Source organism: Oryza brachyantha, chromosome 6, assembly GCF_000231095.2.
Source record: "Oryza brachyantha chromosome 6, ObraRS2, whole genome shotgun sequence".
Classification (NCBI taxonomy): Eukaryota; Viridiplantae; Streptophyta; class Magnoliopsida; order Poales; family Poaceae; genus Oryza; species Oryza brachyantha.
The window spans coordinates 16,722,971-16,744,314 of record NC_023168.2 but is presented as its reverse complement, the minus strand read 5'-3'; the positions used below and the strand labels follow the sequence as shown (position 1 = coordinate 16,744,314).

General features: G+C 38.0%; 2 protein-coding genes across 4 annotated transcripts; both read left to right on the top strand.

Annotated features, from left to right (window-relative positions):
* The first annotated feature begins 861 nt into the window (after positions 1-861).
* On the top strand, positions 862-6,590 carry LOC102715770 (110 kDa U5 small nuclear ribonucleoprotein component CLO). The gene is made up of 10 exons (XM_006657059.3): positions 862-1,730; positions 3,089-3,157; positions 3,231-4,424; positions 4,508-4,606; positions 4,714-4,872; positions 5,145-5,230; positions 5,316-5,514; positions 5,624-5,734; positions 5,824-6,030; positions 6,122-6,590. The coding sequence occupies exons 1-10, from the start codon at positions 969-971 to the stop codon at positions 6,218-6,220; spliced, it is 2,985 nt and encodes a 994-aa protein (XP_006657122.2). The 5' UTR covers positions 862-968; the 3' UTR covers positions 6,221-6,590.
* An 893-nt stretch (positions 6,591-7,483) lies between these two features.
* Positions 7,484-16,076, top strand: LOC102715492. Of its 3 annotated transcripts, none has more exons than XM_015838592.2 (15): positions 7,486-7,898; positions 8,754-9,361; positions 9,612-10,577; positions 10,700-10,771; positions 11,105-11,176; positions 11,270-11,304; positions 11,381-11,468; positions 11,562-11,681; positions 12,333-12,524; positions 12,600-12,679; positions 12,986-13,055; positions 13,159-13,260; positions 14,963-15,074; positions 15,490-15,574; positions 15,657-16,076. In XM_015838592.2, exons 1-15 carry the CDS (start codon positions 7,541-7,543, stop codon positions 15,835-15,837), a joined length of 3,141 nt encoding a protein of 1,046 aa, XP_015694078.1. In that variant the 5' UTR covers positions 7,486-7,540; the 3' UTR covers positions 15,838-16,076. The 3 variants fall into 3 exon arrangements, with proteins under 3 accessions (XP_015694079.1, XP_015694078.1, XP_006657121.1); XM_006657058.3 differs by having other exon boundaries at positions 15,487-15,574; XM_015838593.2 differs by lacking the exons at positions 15,490-15,574; positions 15,657-16,076 and adding an exon at positions 15,210-15,441 and having other exon boundaries at positions 7,484-7,898.
* Positions 16,077-21,344: the final 5,268 nt, after the last annotated feature.

Genomic DNA, 21,344 nt, shown 5'->3' with positions numbered 1-21,344 from the left:
ATACTGCCCTCTCCGTATAAAAATTTAACTATTTGTATTTTTAAGGATTATGTTTGAGATGGAGAACAAATTATAATTGTGAGATAATTATGTGAAGAAACAAAATAGGAATACACTTTTAAAAATTTGCCACTAGTTTTTTTATACGGTATGAATACAACTAGAATGACCATTATACTGACATTTTCGTAGTGATAGTTTTAAAAAAACAACTTAAACTAGTGGCAAATTTATAATTGTTTCAGTAAAAAATGTTATGTTCGGTTGATGTAAGGAAATATGTGGATAAGCGCTTATATATTAAGACAATTGAATTTTTCAAAAGTAGGTATAATTTGAGACAAGTGATATAAGTATTTTGTAGGAACAACAAAAATTTGAATTCACCTAGTTTTTTATATTTAATGGCGTTGATTTTTAAACATATATTTGTTTGCTCGTATTATTCAATTTTTGTGTTTATATATGTAAAAATACAAGCAATGTTTAAAATCACTTTTAACAATAGTAAAAAATTAACTATACAAAAATTTAAAATATGATGGAACGTCTTATATATAAAAAATCAACATCGTTAAACGTAAAATTTGCTCAAAGTCACTACTCTCATTAATATAATACTCCGTACTTCGAAATCCTCTACTCTAGTAGTTCTATTTTTCATCAAATTGGATAAAAATAAAAAATATCTTTATTTTTTTACCACACATGACGCTGCTCGAGTACCTCTTCGTCGGAACCGGATTCCGTGATATTCTCTGTAACATTCTGTCACTGACATGTGAGACCCGTATATATCTAGACCCACATGTTACTGACAGAATGTCACGGAAAATATCATGTGCAACGAATTTCATTCCTCTTCGTCACTCCCCAAATCCGAAACCTCCCCCCTCTCCCCGCTCCGGCGCCACCACCAAAACCCTAGCCCTCTCTCTCTCTCCCCGATCTCGCCGGCCGCCGCCGCCATGGACGACAGCCTCTACGACGAGTTCGGCAACTACATCGGCCCGGAGCTCGCCGACTCCGACGCCGATGACTCCGACGCCGACGCCTCCCCGTCCCCTTCTCCGTCCCGCTCCCCCTCCCCGGCGGCGCGCTCCCCGTCCGGCTCCCCCTCCCGCCCCGCCGCCCTCATGGACGTCGACGACGAAGACGGGGCCGACCCCTCCCAGGGTGCCGTCGTCCTCGCCGAGGACAAGAAGTACTACCCCACCGCGGAGGAGGTGTTCGGCCCGGGGGTGGAGGCGCTCGTCATGGACGAGGACGAGCAGTCGCTGGAGCAGCCCATCGTCGCGCCGCCCCGCGTCGTGCGCTTCGAGGTCGGCACCCGCGCCGAGGCCACCTCCACCTACGCCACCACCGACTTCCTCCTCGGCCTCGCGGCCAACCCGGCGCTGGTGCGCAACGTCGCGCTCGTTGGCCACCTGCAGCACGGGAAGACGGTGTTCATGGACATGCTCGTGGAGCAGACTCATGAGGTGGATACGTTCGACTCCGAGGGAGAGCGCCATGTGCGGTTCACCGACACCAGAGTGGATGAGCAGGAGCGGCGGGTGTCCATCAAGGCCGTGCCGATGTCCCTTGTGCTTGAGGCGGGAAATGGCAAGTCATACCTGTGCAATATCATGGACACGCCTGGACATGTCAATTTTTCTGATGAGATGACTGCTGCCCTGCGGATTGCCGATGGGGCTGTGCTTGTCGTTGATGCTGCTGAGGGTGTTATGGTAATTGATTCATTATATTTCTCTAAACTTGTCTGCTTTTGACAGTGATAAATTAAGCTTGAATTACTGGTTATTGGTATGTGCATTTCATCTGTTTATAGAATGTACGTTGGAGATTTTATCGGAAACTTGCTAGGAATGTACCTTAAACCATTTTGTTGGCATTCTGCACACATGAGGGCTCTCTCAATTTTCACTAGGAGGGAATGTAACGTGTATTTAGTTTTGCAATAACACCATATATATCCAACCCAGACAACTTATATAATCATATCCCCCCGTTCCATATTGTAAGATTGTCTGGCTCTACCTGGATTCATCCATGAATCAATGTATATGTTTTCTATAAGTGTCCAGATTTTAGCATCCACATGAATTTGGGTAGGGCTAGAACGTCTTGCAATGTGGAATGGAGGGAGTAGGAAATTTCTTGCTCTTTGAATGCCCATTTTGTGGAGTTTTGTGCCCTTTAACAGTTAGACTAGTATTCTTTATAAATTATTACAACAAAGTAGAAGTTTGGCTCAACCATGAACAGATTTTGCATATAAGTGCTGTCATACTGCCATCTTATATTCTTCTTTAGCTCGTGCTTGTTGCTGTAACTAGTTGACCGTGGGCTTATCTAAATAATTAAAGATATTCATTCTTAAGCAATACATGGACTAGGGAATGCAAGTTGACATTCTCAAACTTTTAGCCAATAATGGTAGAAATGCTTGGCTGCATGTCAGTCAACCTCATTAACTTAGATAACATGAACAGCTATTTTTTATAGGGTTAAAAGAAATTTAGATAACCTTGCAAAGGACATGATACGTGTATATGAATGGTATTCTCTGCATAGCTGTGAGAATGTTACAGGGTAGCTAAGTACATGTTCATTTGGTACGATAAAAGGAATCATGTAGCCATTATGCTGTTCAAAACAAACAGATGTTATTTAGCATCAAACATTTATTACAAAGAATATTCAATGGTGTTTGCACTTGCTGATTTTGAAATGAATTGATACTGCATAAATACATGGCAACTCTGTCATCTTGGACCTTTCCATGTAAAATTGTGATATCTGAAAGCCAATTAGGAAGAGAACAACTTGTAGAGGGTTTATTATGTGTAATATAAATGATATTCAGGGAACGAAATCCATAAAAAAAATTCAGTGTAATGCAGAGGTGGTGGTGGGGTGGCTGTCTGAAAGACTCACAGCCACCACCACCACCACCACCACTACCTTTTGAGCATTTCTAATTGTGTTGTTTACTGTGGCTTGTATCTATACTAGAATACCTTTTATTTTTTTTGCTAAGGAGTGCAATATATTTTGTTGTTTATTTTCCTCCATTGATGGCTAGGTAAATACTGAGAGGGCAATTCGTCACGCAACACAAGAAAGACTTCCCATTGTTGTTGTGATTAACAAGGTACTTTTTCATTATCTTCTTCGTAACATGTTCCAGTAGCATGTTAAAATTGAAATATGCTCTGACTGTACAGGTTGATAGATTGATTACAGAGCTAAAGTTGCCTCCAAATGATGCATACTTCAAGCTGCGGCATACACTGGAGGCAATCAATGATCTCATCTCATCTTGTTCTACCACAGTAGGTGGCACTCAACTGGTCGATCCTGCTGCTGGAAACGTCTGTTTTGCGAGTGGTTCTGCAGGCTGGTCTTTTACCTTACAATCTTTTGCACACCTTTATTTAAAGATCCATGGGATTCAATTTGACCATGAGAAATTTGCATCTCGTCTGTGGGGAGATCTGTATTATCACCCTGACACTAGAACCTTCAAAAAGAAGCCTCCAAAGGAAGGAGCTAATAGATCATTTGTTGAGTTCGTCCTGGAGCCGTTGTATAAAATATACAGTCAAGTTGTTGGGGAGTCAAAGGGTAAGGTTGAAGCAACTCTTTCTGAGCTGGGTGTTACACTGAGCAATGCAGCCTATAAGCTTAATGTTAGGCCTTTGCTGAGACTAGCTTGCCGCTCAATTTTCGGGACTTCTACTGGCTTTACTGATATGCTAGTGAAACACATACCCTCTGTCAAGGATGCTGCTCCAAGGAAGATAGAACACATATACACTGGTCCACAAGATTCTGCTATTGTGGATGCTATGAAAAAATGTGATCCGCATGCGCCCCTTATGGTTAATGTTACAAAGTTGTATCCTAAGTCTGACTGTAGTGTTTTTGATGCCTTTGGACGGGTTTATAGTGGCACAATACAAACTGGACAAACTGTACGGGTTCTTGGAGAAGGTTATTCTCCTGATGATGAAGAAGATATGACTGTCAAAGAAGTTACTAAGTTGTGGGTATATCAGGCAAGGTACCGTGTTCCAATTAGTAAAGCCCCTGCTGGTTCTTGGGTTCTTATTGAAGGCGTAGATGCATCAATCATGAAAACTGCAACTATATGTCCTATGAAAATGGACGAAGATGTATACATATTTAGACCTCTACGTTTCAATACTCTACCTGTCGTAAAAATAGCAGCTGAGCCTCTAAACCCAAGTGAGCTCCCTAAGATGGTGGAAGGTCTTCGTAAAATCAGCAAGAGTTATCCTCTTGCTGTTACTAAGGTGGAAGAGTCTGGAGAACACACTATCCTTGGGACTGGTGAGCTTTATCTAGATTCTATAATGAAGGACCTCAGAGAGCTTTACTCTGAGGTAGAAGTGAAGGTATATAAGTATTACCTCTTCTTCCCTCCCTCTTGTGCTGGCAGAGAATACTCACTTGCTTATTTTACCTTGTTTGTACACAGGTTGCAGACCCAGTTGTGACCTTTTGTGAAACAGTTGTTGATACTTCTTCGATGAAATGCTTTGCTGAGACACCCAACAAGAGGAACAAAATTACCATGGTTAGTTTCTCTTGTTGTGTTTTGGTTTGATTTTGGCTGTTGCAGTTCCACTCTTTCTTCAGGGTAAATGGTGATCTGTGTCTGTCTAATTCGTGACACAAATGCAGGTTGCTGAACCATTGGAGAAGGGCTTGGCTGAAGATATTGAGAATGGCCTTGTTAGCCTGGATTCGAGGCAGAAACAAATCACCGATTTCTTTCGTCAACGCTACCAGTGGGATGTGCTAGCAGCAAGGTCAATATGGGCCTTTGGACCTGAAAAGCAGGTAAAGATGTTATAAACTCTCACTGATCTGGTATTCCATGAGGTGGTTTTTTAACTCCTGAATTTTACTGAACTAAAATCTCATGTAAAATTGGGCATTAAATTCATGCAAACTAAAATCTCATACTGAATTAGCCTCTCGTTCCTTTTAGAATTGCACGAACCTGTTTACTTGCTTTTATGCCTGAGTTGCCACCAAATTACTAGCTTTGCTATTTCGCCAACACCATATTTCCTCCACTGTATTGAATGCTTTCAACTTTTGACATACAGGGTCCTAACATTCTCTTGGATGACACACTTTCTGTTGAGGTGGATAAGAACTTACTGAATGCAGTCAAAGATTCAATTGTTCAAGGGTATGTCACCTTTTATGCTAATTCAGTGTTCTTTTGGAATATGTGGCATTTTACTGATCAATATGTTTATATTCTACTATTGCAGGTTTCAGTGGGGTGCTAGAGAAGGTCCGCTGTGTGATGAACCAATTAGGAATGTGAAATTCAAGATCTTGAATGCTAACATAGCTCCTGAACCATTGCACCGTGGTGGTGGTCAGATAATTCCAACAGCTCGTCGTGTGGTTTACTCTGCATTCCTAATGGCTAATCCGCGCCTTATGGAGCCTGTCTATTATGTTGAGGTTAGTTATAGTGCTTCTTGTAGACATTTTGGCTCTTTTTCATTAATCCTTTTATGCTTCGTGTGGATTCTAATTTGTTGGTCTGATCTATCTTACGTGTGCATTGTAGATCCAAACACCCATTGACTGTGTCTCTGCCATATATACGGTGCTATCCCGGCGGAGAGGGCATGTAACAGCTGATGTACCCAAACCAGGCACTCCAATATATGTTGTTAAGGTAAGACATATCTAAATTCAGCCTTGTAACTTACTCTTATGTGGTAACCATGTGAACATTACTTATAGTACGCTATCTACCTTTGTCAGGCATTTTTACCAGTTATAGAGTCGTTTGGATTTGAGACCGACCTGAGGTACCACACACAGGGACAGGCCTTTTGCGTATCAGTGTTTGATCACTGGGCAATAGTTCCTGGTGACCCTTTAGACAAGAGTATTGTCCTCCGGCCTCTGGAACCAGCACCAATACAGCATCTTGCCCGTGAGTTTATGGTGAAGACTAGGCGAAGGAAGGTAAGATAGGCTATACTAGTTAAGGATAAACATAAAGTAGGAGGCCCTGAAGCCTTGAACATTTTTAAACGTGTGCAATGACAATTTTCAGGGCATGAGTGAGGATGTGAGCATCAACAAGTTCTTTGACGAGGCCATGATGAACGAACTGGCGCAACAGGCTGCTGATCTCCATCTGCAAATGATGTAAATTGTGAAAGTGGGAAGCGGTTCCTTCATATTGATGATCTTCAGAAGATGCGATGGCTCACGTGGAATCAACCGTTGGAATCAGCCAAGAGCCTCTGATTCGCATGCCCATTCCTGTTGCTCTTTTGATCTGCCGCATTTTGATGGTCGGGTGTTTTTGTTACAGATTACTGTTTTAGACAGCCCCATCTATCTTCATGTTTATGTATGTACACTTCCTGTAACATCTACATCATCTAACATTACATTATCAATTAATTAGCCATTCAGAACAGGGGACAAGTCTTGACAGGCGATGAGATCAACATGGATGGTGTTATGACTGCTGTGATCCTTTTTTTCCCCTTGTCTATTGTTCCAACTAATGCACTCCCTCCCGGCCAAAAATATTTATCATTTAGGATTATATTTTATCTAACTTTTAGAATTATGATCATCATTGATTTCTTAAATGCTGAATTTAAATGCAAATTACATTATGTACATAGATTTTTGAGAGTATTATCATAATAGCATAAACTTATTGGATTTTATAAATTTATTCTAACCGAACATCGGTCGTTGGATTTTTAAATTTTTGTTCGAAACAATAAATATCAATATTTTTTGATAAGAGTAGCATTCTGAAACTTTCGAAGTTTCTGAAGGATACACATTTTTTGCACAATATTCCCATGTTTTGGAAAAAAATTCATCTACCCGAATAATGAAGTTTGGATACACATCTGACGTCAACTCGATAGATTGTTTACTCGTTTGGAGAAAATACAATAAATGTTATCGATAAATGCTCAGATATAAGATATACCATCTAAAAGATGAGTTTGTCCAAAATTGTTACTAGGATTTTGTTAGGTAAGACAAACAACACATTTAATGCCGTAAAATAAAGGGAACCTAACGACAATAATCCTTTTTATAGAAAACCTTTTGTACATTTTTATTTTATGGAACGCGTATTATCGATGATATTTATTACACTTAAGCATTTCTCCATGGTATTTTCTTTTTCTCAATTTGACGTCAAACGTCTGCGATTTCAAAAATACATATCGTCAATTAGAAATTGGGCTTCGCCGCAAAAGGAAAAACTAAAAATTGGGCCTATATTTCGGCCGTCATGCTTAATGTTTGCGAGTAATTTGTCAGTTCGGCCCAAATATACTTAGCAGTACAAGCTTTTCTGCTGGAAAAAGAAAAAAAAAAGGGAAAACGAGACAAAGACGACCAAAAAAAATTTCCCTCCAAAAACCCGCATCGCCACTTCGCCGGGCCTCCCTCCTCCCCATTTCGAACGCCAAACCCTAACCCCCCCGCCTCCATGGACGTCGGCAGCGGCGGCTGCCTCCCGCTCCCGTCCCCGGCGACGGAGGACGAGACGATCGCGCGGAGGCGCTCCCGCCGCGTCAGCTTCGCGGAGATCACCGCGGTGCACGTCTTCGACCGCGACGAGGACTTCGAGACACCCCCGGAGGAGCGGGCCGCCGCCGCCGCCGCGTCCCCATCCCCGTCCCTGTCCCCTTCCCTCTCCCCGGGGAATCCCGCGGCGGCGGAAGGCGAGGAGACGGAGGGGGAGGACGAGGGGGAGGACTTCGTGCCCGCGCCGTTCCGCTTCGTGAACAACGATGTGGATTTGTCCTCCCCTGGCAGCGCCGCTGGATCCCTCGTCTCCAACGACGGTGGGACATTGCTTACTCATATCATTTAGGCGAAAATTTGTGCATTCTATTGTTTAATTTGACGACAATCCTCATCCAGTTGGCTTGCCGCTGCACCGTTTACTTGTTTAGGTGTTACTTACGAGTCTCGGATTTAGCGTTTCAACATTGGTTTAATCATAGGTTCAATGACTTTCACCAAGTACTCAACTCCAAATGTTTATGTTGAATGGGGCTCTGGTCTGGGTGTTTGTCTACTCATATGTATTTTGAAGAACCTAGTGAAGTCCATTTGTATGCTTATATGGTAATTTTGGTTTTAGATGCTATCCGTTTTCAATTATACTTCTCACTTTATCTGCTGGATTCAATATAGATATGGAGACATCTTTCATTTATGTTATCCTTGCAATTTCGGTGGAAACTATGCCACGGTGGTGTTAAGGACATGTTTTATGCTTTTGGTTAAAAGTCGAGCAATTCAGTGCCAAATTGTTTTGCATACATTTTTCTCTTACTAGTGTGGCACATCAAACTAACTGTACGCCTTAACTGCTTAATAAAGATGGAGATAGACATTTTGAACTGTATGTGATTGTTCAATTTATTGAGCAGACAGATATAAGAGCACCTTCTCATCGATATCTTTAAATCACATATGCATGACACATTTTAAGTGGTTGGTAGTTAATTTCCTCACTGCAATGTGTCTATTGGCTATGGTATTGTGTGGTATTTTGCATTGTTGACAATCTATCCATGCCTCTAGTGCAACATTGCATTAGTTGTGTTAGTTGTTTGACTTGTTTCTTAGCTAGAATGCTGTATTGTTTTGTGGAAACTACAGTGTTCTCACTTGCACATCCCTTGTGATAGATGAGGATTTCTTTGGGCCTGTGTCGAGAAGCTTTATTCTATCTGGAAGACCATCAGATTCTGGAATGTCAGAGGATGGAAACCATGATATAACTTTAGATTCGGAAACATTCTCAAGGCATTTTCGTAGTGTTGCTCCTCCTGATGACTGTTCAATCAATTCAGTTGGAAGTCTAAGGACACCCAATTCAGCATCTACAGGGCCATTGAAAGAACAGACTGGATCAGGGTATGATGGAAAGTCGTATAATAGCCGGGATGCATTGACTAACATGAGCCTGCTGGCAGATAACCCTGAGCGTTATGATTATGCTAAGCTATCACCCACACTGAGCAATTTGTTGCGGAAGGTAAAAGATGTCCACGGACCAATGTCTCCTAAAAATGGCACTGGTACCGTAACTCCTGATCATAGTTCAGCTTTGGTTGCATCCAAGAAAAAAAATAGGGAAGAAAAATCATCTATCGGCAATGGTATCTCTTGTAGTGAGATGGACACTGTTGGTTCTCTTGCGGAACACGTTCCCATTAGGAATCCAGTAGTTACTAGCACTGATCCAATTCAAGAGGATAATGCAATGACAGTCAATGTAAATGTGAAATCTCAGGTCAGGTATTTGTTTATTTTTATGAGCCTTTATCTTGTAAAGCAGTTATGCATGACAAATTGAACTGACTCCCTCTGTTCTTGAATGCATGCCAGTCTAGCTTTTAAATTTTATTTCCATTTATATTGCATTCTATGATTTTGAGATGACCTTCGACCCATTTTGTCTTATGTATCCTTTTAATATCTGTTTCTTATTGACAATCCTTGTGCTGTACTTATTATATTTGTTTGGAGTCACATACTTGCAGGAGAACTGCAACAATGGTCATGCAGTTATTCTTGTTGATGTCAATAAAAATGTACATCCTCCTGCAATGCTCTCTCCGCCATACAAGTCTCTCACGAGTGATAACAACTTTCAGCCTCATCTCTTGGACCAACAACCGTCAAAAGATCAACCACCTGGAACATACTGCACCACAAATGATAACTATTTGTGGCCTAGTGCAGTTTCTGCCGTTCCAACGAACAACGGTGAGCAGCAGCAGCAACAAAATCATGTGATGGATGTAGAAGCCATTCCAAATACTCCAAAAACTGTAGTTCAGATCTCCGAAACTTCACAAGGGTCTATATCCTCCCTACGTTCCAAAAGGCGACAACTTTTCAGTCCTATTGCTCTTTCGACTAGTAATGTGGTAAGCCAGGAGGCTTCTTCTTTGGGGAGCGAGTTTGTAAAACATGGAAAGAGAATTTTAGCTCTGAGGGATAATCTAAAATCCAGTATTTATGAATCACCTGCAACTCATAATTTCCGATTACCACAGATAGAAAGGAATGCATTTGGTCTTAAACCAAATGCCATTGCTGGCAATGCAGAAAATCACGATTCCACCATGTCAGTTTCTTCTAATTCTGTTCCACAGCGCCACCTAAAGAAATCTGGCCAAGCTTCCACTTTAGGTACTCCAAGGCAGGAGCTGAATGAGGTCACTAAGATTCAGGAGATGCCGTGCAATGTTCTTATAATGGATGACCAACCTTCCCATGAGTGCAATGCTATTAAGGATTTAGATGGGGCTGGAAGAAAAAGGAGTATTAATGAAAATAGTCATGCTGAACTAGAGCGTCGTCAGAAATTAACAAAGGCACCAAGAAGTCCAGCAACATCACTAAAACAGCTTCCTTGCGTATCCTTGTCGTCTAATATGATAGAAGAAAAGCAGAGTGATGCTCATGGCAGCGAACAATCAATAAATGTTGATTGGAGCAAGGTAAAGCTTGACTGTTTCAATTATAATCAAACCTTATAAGCACTCATGTTTATCATTTTTCAAGGTATTTGAACTTTGAAATAACTAATCTCCATAAGCCTGAACTGTTTCTCATTGTACAGGTAGTATTCATGGTATCTAATGCCATGAGCCAAGTTTTGTCAACATCTATAAGTAAGGTTAAACCACATCAGGTACAGCAATCTAGGAATCAGATTACCGCAGTTTGTTCAAACATTGTTGGCTTGTTCTCAAACAAATCTGTCCTCAAATCTTGTTATGCTGCATCTTTCTGAGCAATTCATACTGAACATTTGCCTTTTTGGAATTCCTGAGCAATTCCTCTTTGCTGACATATGGTCAAAATCTAAAACCTCTAGGCCTGTGATGCAATGAATCTCTGTCTTTGCTGTTCAGAATAATTATTGCTGCATCTGATTAGTTCAATTCAATCTAATAGTCTAGCACTGAAAAGTTATGTTTTTACAAAGTGTGGATTGTGTTTTATTGTTTCTTTTTAAATGAAGCTTGACATGATTGAAGATATGCTGGAGGAAATCCAGAGGGCTAGAAACTTTAATAGGCTTTCTACTGCCGTGGTATGCTTTCATTACTTGGTTGTATTTCACTGTCTGTTGCTGTTAGGAAAATTACTTCAATTTATTTATTTGTCAATTTTTCTCTGAATTCAGAGGATTCAAGATTGTGGCAGTGATAAGCAGAAGAGGTAGGTTTTCATGTCCATATCATGCATCACAGCATATTACATAGCTGCAAATATATAATTCTACATCCTTTTCCAGATTAGCTGAGGCAAGATCTCTCATTGACAAGCTTTTGTACGAAAAGGCAAAGCTGCAAATAAATCATATGAAACTAGAGAAACTGCAGGTAGGAACTTCTTCCTTGTCCTTTCAGTCCCTTTGATTGCTTCTATGGTACGTAAACTGCTAGCTTACTACCTTGCTTTCTGTTGTGGTGCAGAGTAGAGCACAGGTATGCCAAGCTGGAATCCAAGAGTGCCGCTATTTGAAATCAAAGATTTCAAACCTTAAGGGTAGTCCTCGTCATGCAACAACTGTGGTCACTGCCAGTGACAGACAGGTAGTGTATTGTGTACCACTGTCTAATGTACTTCACAGAAATGCAGAATTCTGTGTACATTTGCAGTTTTAGAATATCATGCCTCTCTTTTAGTTTTGCGTATCAATTCCTTTTGAATATCCTTGTAGGTTTCAGTTGCCAAGCCTGCAAGGTCTAGTCAGCTATGAACTATAGACAAACTACAGATAAAGGAACATAATTTTGGCTTGTGCTATTTTGGAACACTTCGCATGATCTCAGAAGTACTATATGAGATTGCTATTTGTAGTTTAAAACTGCATAAAATATATCATGTAGAAAAACTGACCGGTGATTTGCTGGTTACCAGCTGCTAGTTTGAGTTTGTGACTGTTGATATGTGAAAATTCGCAAATCTGGAAAAGCCAGCCCTGGAGATCTGGCGTTCAATAATAGATTCCTTTTAGTTGCTGTCATGAAGCTCAAGGGCTGACATATTACATCCGGTCTCTGAATGGCTGCTCTCATTGATGTCCTACTGTTATAGTTCTTCTTCTGCCGCTTGTGCTACTTCTTTTGCCATTCTTCTTTTTTTTTCTTTGTTTGTAATATCCTATTGCTTCTACTGTTCTACCGCCATCTAATTAGAGAGCTATTTTTCTGTATGGTCTTATGCATCTACTGTATTTGTAGGAAGGACTTGCTTTGATAACTGAAAAGCAGCTTGCACTCAACATGGTTAAAAAGAAGGTGGAGGGATCAAGGAGTTCTCTTGAATTTTTGTGCAGCACTAAAGGTGATATTAGCTGCGATGAACTTATCAGGGCTGCTGAACAGCACTTGGAGATGAAGAATCAATGTCGGATCGTCCACCAGCAATCATGGGTATTAGTGTACGACTGAAATCTACTATACATACTTCACTCCTTTCTGTGACTGACATTTCGTGTTCTTTATCAGCTGTGGGAATTGAATGACCTTGTTAAAAGGGAAAATAGGCACGATATCATTCTGAACTATTGCAGTTTGTTGTCCCAAAGGTAACCATTTCCAGAATTACTTTTCATTTTGTGCAGTGTAGCAACCATGACTACCCATGTTTAAGGATAATATCTCTGTGCAAAAACAATACAACCTAGCTATACCCAGCCAAGGATTTTTGAAATTTCAAATAAGCTACAGCATTGCTGTTTACTGGTGTAACTCTTCTCCTGACCATGTGGTCCTGCCATTGGCGTGGTTGTTTATTATCTCCAGTTTTGCAATCCATGATTACAAGAAGCCATAGAATGACAAAATTTCCCTCATTCTTTTGTGCCTTACTTTTATTACTATTCCTTTGACAGGATTGTCTTAAACATTAGTGATATGTCCATATTTGTGAATAATTTGTTGAGTGGAACCAAAATAGACCAGGTAAGACGATGAAACTGGCTTTTTCTTACTCTCTATTTAAGATCCTGTGACACTATACCTTTGTTCAGAAATTCCCAAATTTGAATACTCTACCTTTGGTCAGAAATTTCCAAATTTGAATGCATCTGTGGCATTCAGTTATGTTTTTGAGTCTGAGGTGAACCAAAGAGTCAGTGGCTTAAGATCATTGCAGAAGAAGACAATGGTAAGTTGACCTTTTACTTTGAAAATTCTGAGGTATGAGACTAGTTGGACTGAACTATTTTACGTAGTAAAGTTAATAATGCATATTCATATCATACTGCATCTGACTTTTCTGAAACGGTTGTCTGGTTAACCTTTTGTATCATGTACGTGATATGCATATGACATACTGTGTACTACATCCATATGGTATAAGGTTTAGGTATGCTATTACAGAATTTGATGTGCTTGCTGTTTGTGCACCCTGTGCAAGCGGATTATACTGTATACATTTCATATAGATATAATATCATTTGGATAGTTAGTACCCCTTCCATTTTTTATGTGGCGTTGATTAGTTCAAAACTGAGGGAGTATGGGATTTGTTTGAAGAATTCATTCTTATTCAATATGGAATTTTTTTGGATAGTAGAGGAGGAGAGAAATACCATGAATATTGGATTGTTGTATTGAGCTTTGGGGGCCGATATATATATAGGAGTACAAGAGGTAGATATAAGGAAGGTACTAGAGATAAGGGACTCTAAACAATAGAGGCTCTAAGTCTCTAACTACCATATAGTTTAACAGAACTGTATTTCTGAAACCAGTAGGTGTCTACAGCTCATTAGTGAATTTCCACTCTTCTGGTTTTGTTACTCACAACATGAGGTTCTCAGTGAAACAGAACTGGTGTATTACTGGTATTCTTACATGTGCATAGAACCCGTGGGTGTGTCTGCATGTACGAAGGTGCCTAGCTAGACAAATGATGAGCGAACCAGGTTTTACCCTACCGTGGAGATCCAAAGCCACTGCCCAGCAGAGCACGACTATTGTGGTTTTTCTGCGGTTTTGCGCCGTGATTATCGCGGTTATCGTGATAACCGCAGGTGGCTTCTCCGCTGGTTTGGTGAACCCTGGAGCGAACTGCTGTTGGCCTCCCAAAAGTTCCGAGCTGCTCTCCCTCATTTAGTTCTGCCTTTTTCTCCCCTATAGCTGTCTCTAGCAGATGCTGGTTTTACACTTTTTTTTTTCATGTGTCTGGAGACTTCTTTGCATCAATCTGAAATCTATGGTGAAATCACTATGATATTAAATATCTAAATGTTATTTTAAAAAAAGAGAATTTACTCTATGCCAGAGTTTGCACCGGTTCAATGATTTGCAATCAACATTATCTATAATGTGAGTGAGTTTATCAATTCTTTCTACAATATACAATTGGGCTTGATGCTATGTTCTAAATCACACAAAAATCTATGCCGTGTAAGGAGACTACACAAAAAAAAGCACACTTTTTTTGGAACTTCTAGTAGGGTAAATCAGTTATCTATGGTGTATGTCCATAAGGTTATAGTGAGCATTTTTGAGAAATTATTCTGGCCCAATGGGGCATTGTAGAAACAATCACTAAACTCATAGGAACCAGTCAAACTCAGTGGTATATAGTAGATTCTCTTTTAAAAATGACGCCATTGTGTAGCAGAATCTCGGGGAATTCCCTGCTTTGGAGATACAACAATAATGATAATTACCAAAATTCACATGCTGAAGTGCTGAACTTCTTACGTTTTACATAACAAATAATAATTTGTCGCATCAGTTGCATCTATGAGCAGAGAAACAACTAAGTTTTTAGTTAAAATGCTGTCATGTCATGTGTTATGAGTTCTGTATCAGACATTTCTTTAGAAGCTAATGGGGTTCATCTATTGTTGCAGGAAACAAGTTTGCTACTTGGTAATCTTATTGATGTGCTAGTGGAAATCAAGATCGCTAAATTGGAGTTATTGAATCTGACCTCTGCGGCTTTCGATATGGAATCCCAGACATGTCTGATCTCTATCCCTCCTGTTTTATCTTTCGTAGAATCGTAGTTGTGTTTGTGTCATTAAAAATTAACAAACATATTTATAGATGAATCTTACCAATAACTAATGGAAACATCAAATTCTCCATGTTTTATAGATGAAGATACACCTGAAAGAAAAGGAGTAAAAAAATTGTCATGCTACAGTGCTTCAGCTGATCAAACTAAAAGTGTACAAACAAATATACAGTTATGTTATCATTTGTTTGATCATTCAGAACTCCGGTTCCAATATATCTTTATATCAAATTCAGTAATGGATGTATATAACAGGAAAAAGAATATTTTTCTGAATGTATATCAAGTGGTCTAATGGTCGCGCATTTGAAAGCAGGCAATTGTCTAATAATTATACAATGTTTGCCTTGTTTGAAGTAGGTCAGCTTGCCTTCTCTCTCTGCTTCATGAATTTCAAGAGAGGGAAGATAATTTCTTTCACCATTGACATGACAGACTTGAATCGGTTAGTTCACTACAACCGCAGCTTATTTATGTTTCCGTACCATGTTCTTATCATGATAACATCTTTGCTTATTTTGGAACAGCGCGATCTATCCGTCTGAGCCATCCGAGTTGCTGATGAAGGTGTGCGAATCTAACACGACGGTGGTACAACCAGACCTGGACAAGCTTATGTCTTCTTTAAGGGACCTTCAGCCAGGACGCTTGATGATCCTAAGGCTTTGCCGGATGGCCTCTAAGCTAATGTATGAATTACCGGGCTGAGCCTATTTCTCCATCTACAAAGTAGAGCGAATAGCGTGGGTAATATTACTACTACTATGTAATATTTTAGTGGTTTCCGTATGCATGCAATGTTTTTGTGGTATCCTCGGTGGCTTTCAATCAATCCATTGAAAGCGTTTGTATATACATCTGGGAATTGGGTGTATTGGCACCATTTATGTATAATCGTGCAGGCGTTTTAACTTCTAAGTCTGGCAAGAGGCCTAAGTTAACTTAACCTTCTCATTTTCTGTGCTCACCCTTCCCGAACTGTTAAACGGTGTATTTTTTATAAAAATTTTCCATAGAAAAGTTGTTTTAAAAAATCATATTATTCTATTTTATATTTTTTAATAATTAATAATTAATTAATTATGTACTAATCTATTAATACGTTTTTTTGTCGGACAAGTTAACCTACCTGCCCCCGTAAACGAACGCGGTCTAAGTGCAGTTAAATCTCCACCCAAGTGGTTTGTTTAGTGCAAACTGTAATCATGTATTGTTTCGACTGGTTCTGGAGATGAAAAATTCCTACTACCAGTTACGCTAGACAGTGCTACACACACCCTTGGTATCATTTTTTCAGCATTATCTTTTTGTTTTTTTATAAGCACAAGTGAAATTTATGATTAAAAAATAATTTATGGCAAAACTTATATATATATATATATAGTGTTTTAAAAATAAAGACCGGAAAATAGATTTTGATGAAAAAACCTTAAAATCTACTTTAAATTTAAGTTTTAACTTATAAATATAAGCATAAATAAAAAAATATGTGACTTTATCTCCCCTTGGTGGCGAAAACAGTGTGGTTGGCATAGAAACCATGCGGTTTTTGAAAAAAAAGATCCAACGGTAGTGCAAACCGAGGGTAAAAAGATTCAAAAAAAAATAGAAAAATAGTGTAAAATTATAGGAAAGTAGCAAGTAAGTAATATAATAATTGTAACAGTTAAGACATGTTTTATATAACACCTGCATTCATGTATATAGCAATTAATTCACATAATATCTAACTAAAAGCATCCATTTTTCCTACCAACATCTCCATAGAAAATATAAATGTATACCTACAGATAATTCACATAGTAAGTTAGTAAGTCAGTAACTATTAACAAACAAGTAACAACTTTGATTTTTATTTTTTATATAACCTTAACCCTACAACGGACAAACTTATATCTAAATGACTACAAATAATTCACATACTTACAAACAACTTCATTTCATATTTTTCATATCATAGGCAGATCTAGAGTATGGTCCCCAGACCACCTAAGAAGATCACAGCATAACTTTATATAATAAAATAAGAGAAAAATATTATTTATTGACATATCAAAATGTATTTTGATCAATTTTATATTTTTATTATATATATATATATATATATTGTATGTTATATTTGTGAGAATTAAAAAAATTATGTAAGTTGGACCACCCAAAATAAAAATTCTGGATCGCCGCTATTCTATATAACCTTATACTACAAACAATTATTATAACATTAAGGTCACCCGAAATTTAATTACATATATTGTTTCCCTATACTAAAAAGTAACCTTACTAGCTTACACTAGATTAGAAATTAACCATCTACCAACAAAAACTATTATAAAATGTCTACATATCAATTAAGCATTTAAATACCTAAAGCATTTAGATATATTTTAAATACCCAAAGTAGAAACTATAAAATCGTCGGTTTTACGAAAGAAAGCGTCAAATAATAGACGGCTCTATTGGTTTGGGGCGGTAATCGCATCATTAAGGCACCGACACTAGCTCGTACAAACAGCAGTTACCACCTTAAAACGCGCGGTTTTGTCCATAAAAACCACGATACCACGGTTGGGCCCTGTTGGGCCGTCCTTATACAATGCATTTTTTTTCTTTTTTTTTGGCTAATTTTTTGTTTTCACGTTGTTCTTGCATTTAAATTTGTTTTTTCATCTATTTCTTTCACCAAACATCACTACAAATATTATCTACAGCATGTAGTTTTATTTTCAAATTTCTCATTTTTTTTTGAATTCGGTCAAATTTTATATGTCCCTGCCTTGGCGGTAACCACGGTATCGTGAATGCTGACAAGGACGCTAAGGTGTGGTGAGTTCTTGGTCACTATTGTTGGCCTGTCTGCTCGACCTTTTTCACTTCCACAACCGCACAATCGAGCTGCTAAAAAACAAAAGAAGCAGGTAACAAATACCTCCTCTGACAGTATGATTCCACGTCTCCATAGCTGCTTGGATTCAGAGAATTTTTCTAAGTTATCGTCACATCGAATGTTTGATGTTAATTAGGAGTATTAAATATAGACTGATAATAAAATTAATTGCTAAATAAAAGCTATTTTATTAGACAATTTTTTAAGCCTAATTAATCCACGATTAGCAAATATTTACTATAGCATCACATTCGCTAATTATGCACTATTAGGCTTAATAGATTCGTCTCGTGAAATAGTCCAGAGTATAGTGTGAGTTTTATTAATAGTCTATATCTAATACTTCTAATTAGTGTCTAAACATTCGATGTAACAGAGACTAAAAAAATCACTGAAAACAAACGTCTTAATTCCTCTCTCTCACCCTTTCCTCCGCCTAGCCGCTAGAGTTGTCACCGTTTATTTATTGCCCACCCGATATTCATGCCTATGCCTATGTTATTTGAGTAAGGTATTGATAAAGAATAATTATCCATAGAAATTTTAGGTGTGTAAAGGGTATACCCACTTTATCCGTTTTAGTCATATTCATTATTCATACTCTTTTAGCATGTATATACTCAGATCTAAATTTTTTAAACTAGCATTCACATTATAAAAAAATATTAAATTTGATTGAAATTTGATGAGATGATTTATTATGTATGATAGCAACTTTATGCAAATTTTGATAAATTTCTAGACGTGGGACCCACATATGTCTCTCCTTCTACTCATTGGTTATCCACACCCACTAGTTAATACCCATTTAGTTTAGATATGTGTAATTTTCTTAAAAATAACTATGGATAAAATTATATATGGATATGGGTTATCCAATAGCCTTCCCAGAGGTAGGTCTGCTTGCCGCCACACGAGAAAAGCCATCGAATCCCATCTCCCTCGAGGAAATGGAGCGTGGGCTAGGCAAGTGCATCCAGCGGCGGTGGTGGCCAAATCCAATCAGGGAGCTAGCGATGTCACTATGTAGGATTTCCGACTCTATCTGTTCCTTCTGTTTCACTATCTGTTTCTAGTTTTGTCTAGATTTATATATATGCTAATAAATCTAGATATATATATAAATTATATACATTTATCAATTGATGAGTTTAGATAGGGCTAGAAAGTCTTACAATATAAAACGGAGATAGTAATATTTTCTCCGGTTACTTCTTATCTGTCATTTTGTACAAGACTAATATTAAACTTTAACTATAAATAATTTCTTAAATATTTGTTTTAGAAGCATGGTCAGTAATATCTGTAGTATACTTTTTGACGTCGACCGTATTCCTGTATAAGAGTAAGTATAATAGTAGGCTATAAGCTGGCTAAATGTTAATGTGGAGGAGAGAGAGGAGAAGCGAGCTGTAAGCTTATAGCTAGCTCAGGCACAAGAACCAAGAAACTCTGTAAGTGAGACATGTGGGTCTTGTATTAATGATGAAGAGCTAACTATTATATGAGTGGACTGAGTGAAGACTATAAAGAGTCTTAGAGTAGGTACAATAGCAGACTATAAGCCAGCTACAAACATGTTTTAAGAAGATAAGAGAAGTGAGAGAAAAACAGCAGACTACAGATTTACAACCAGTTGTAGCACGGACTCTAAGACATAGTATTTGTGTATGACATATGTGACCAAATATTGATTGTGTACTATATGTTTATAGGTAATTATGAATTAACTATTAAGTTGGTTATAGACGATTTAGAGCCAACAGTTAGCTATACTATTGAACTTGATCTTATAGCCAACCCTACGTTATTAGTACTCTAAAAGGAGGTTCAATCATGCAAGTCGGCTCTCCATATTTATATTAATGTGAATTCGACTGCCATTAATGTAAAATATAATGAAGAAAGGAAGACAGCTGACCAATGAGGTATGACCACTCTCCGATCACTGGTTAACTAATAAACAGGGAAGAAGGATATTCCTTTTTCCAAAGCTGCACAGTACAAACAATTTTGAATAAGGACGCGGGCTAAATAAACAATTTAATAAATATTTCAAATTATAAGTTATATAAACATATCAACCAACATAGAATTTATTAAAGGGCCTTTCAAGATTAAACGCTCTCTATCTGTGTGTATATATATGGAGATTCTATTTTTAGGTGAAAATATAGTCTCTATACTTGTAAAATAAATATTTTAAAAGTTTAATTGTAGTCTTGCCTGAAGCGACAAGTATATATTATAGAATTAGATGGACTGTATTCTTCTACCTTATTTATTTAATGCATGATGATTTGACTTTCAAATGTAAGAATTGATCACTCGTCTTATTAAAAATTTGCTGCAAATATAAAAACAGATGTTATGTTTAAAGTTTTTTCATGGTAAAACAAGTGACAATAACATATGATATTTTAGAAAATGAATAAGATAAATTATCAACCTTTATGTCGAAAAGCCAAAGTGCCATACAATAAATAACACTAAGAGTGTATCAAATTATCAGCTGTAGTATATGCACACTAAAGTTGTTATGCACATGTTTTAGTAAGATCTAGGCAAGACTTTGAGCAATTTTATCTATGTATGGACTAATTTCTGTCATCTATGGGGTATTACATGATTTTTAAGATATATATAGTAACAGTGTAGTAAATTTTTGCACTTAACTTTCTAGGTAATATTTTATGTATATGCGTTTTTTTTAACAAAAAGGATCGAATTTGCTTTCCATGTATTTATTTGTCAAATATAACCATTCCTATGATTTAAAATTTGTTTTAATGCATGAACATCCATATATTTTCCTCCAATCAGATGTTGGGAGAGGAATATATATAAGTGATTCAAAATTTGAGCGCTGATATGACCAAAAGAAAATATATTTTAACCATAATATTTGCTAAACAAACTAGAATGATTTATATTTTGAAATGGATGGTTAAAAAGTTTAGGTTATACACTATGCAATTTAGGTGGATGGCTTACGAAAAGGCATAATTATATTGTTGGAGATTTAAAATGAGTTTTTCTTTCATGTTCGATGTCCACCAAAGCTATTTTCTCTCTATGCGGATTTTGGGTTTTGATGGGCACAGTTCCAAAGTGATTTATTTGTACCCTCGAATATACTCGAACAACAATAAAAAAAATTAGATAATCTAAAATCTCAAGAGGCTTCAAATGCAGGACGAATCTAGCACGGGGGCGGCGGGGACTCGAGCCCCCGTTACCCCTATCAAAGTCATTGTCTCTCCCACCAAGACACCTCCTAAAATTTTATGACAAAAATCAATAGAAATGAGACATGAAACTTTAATTAACA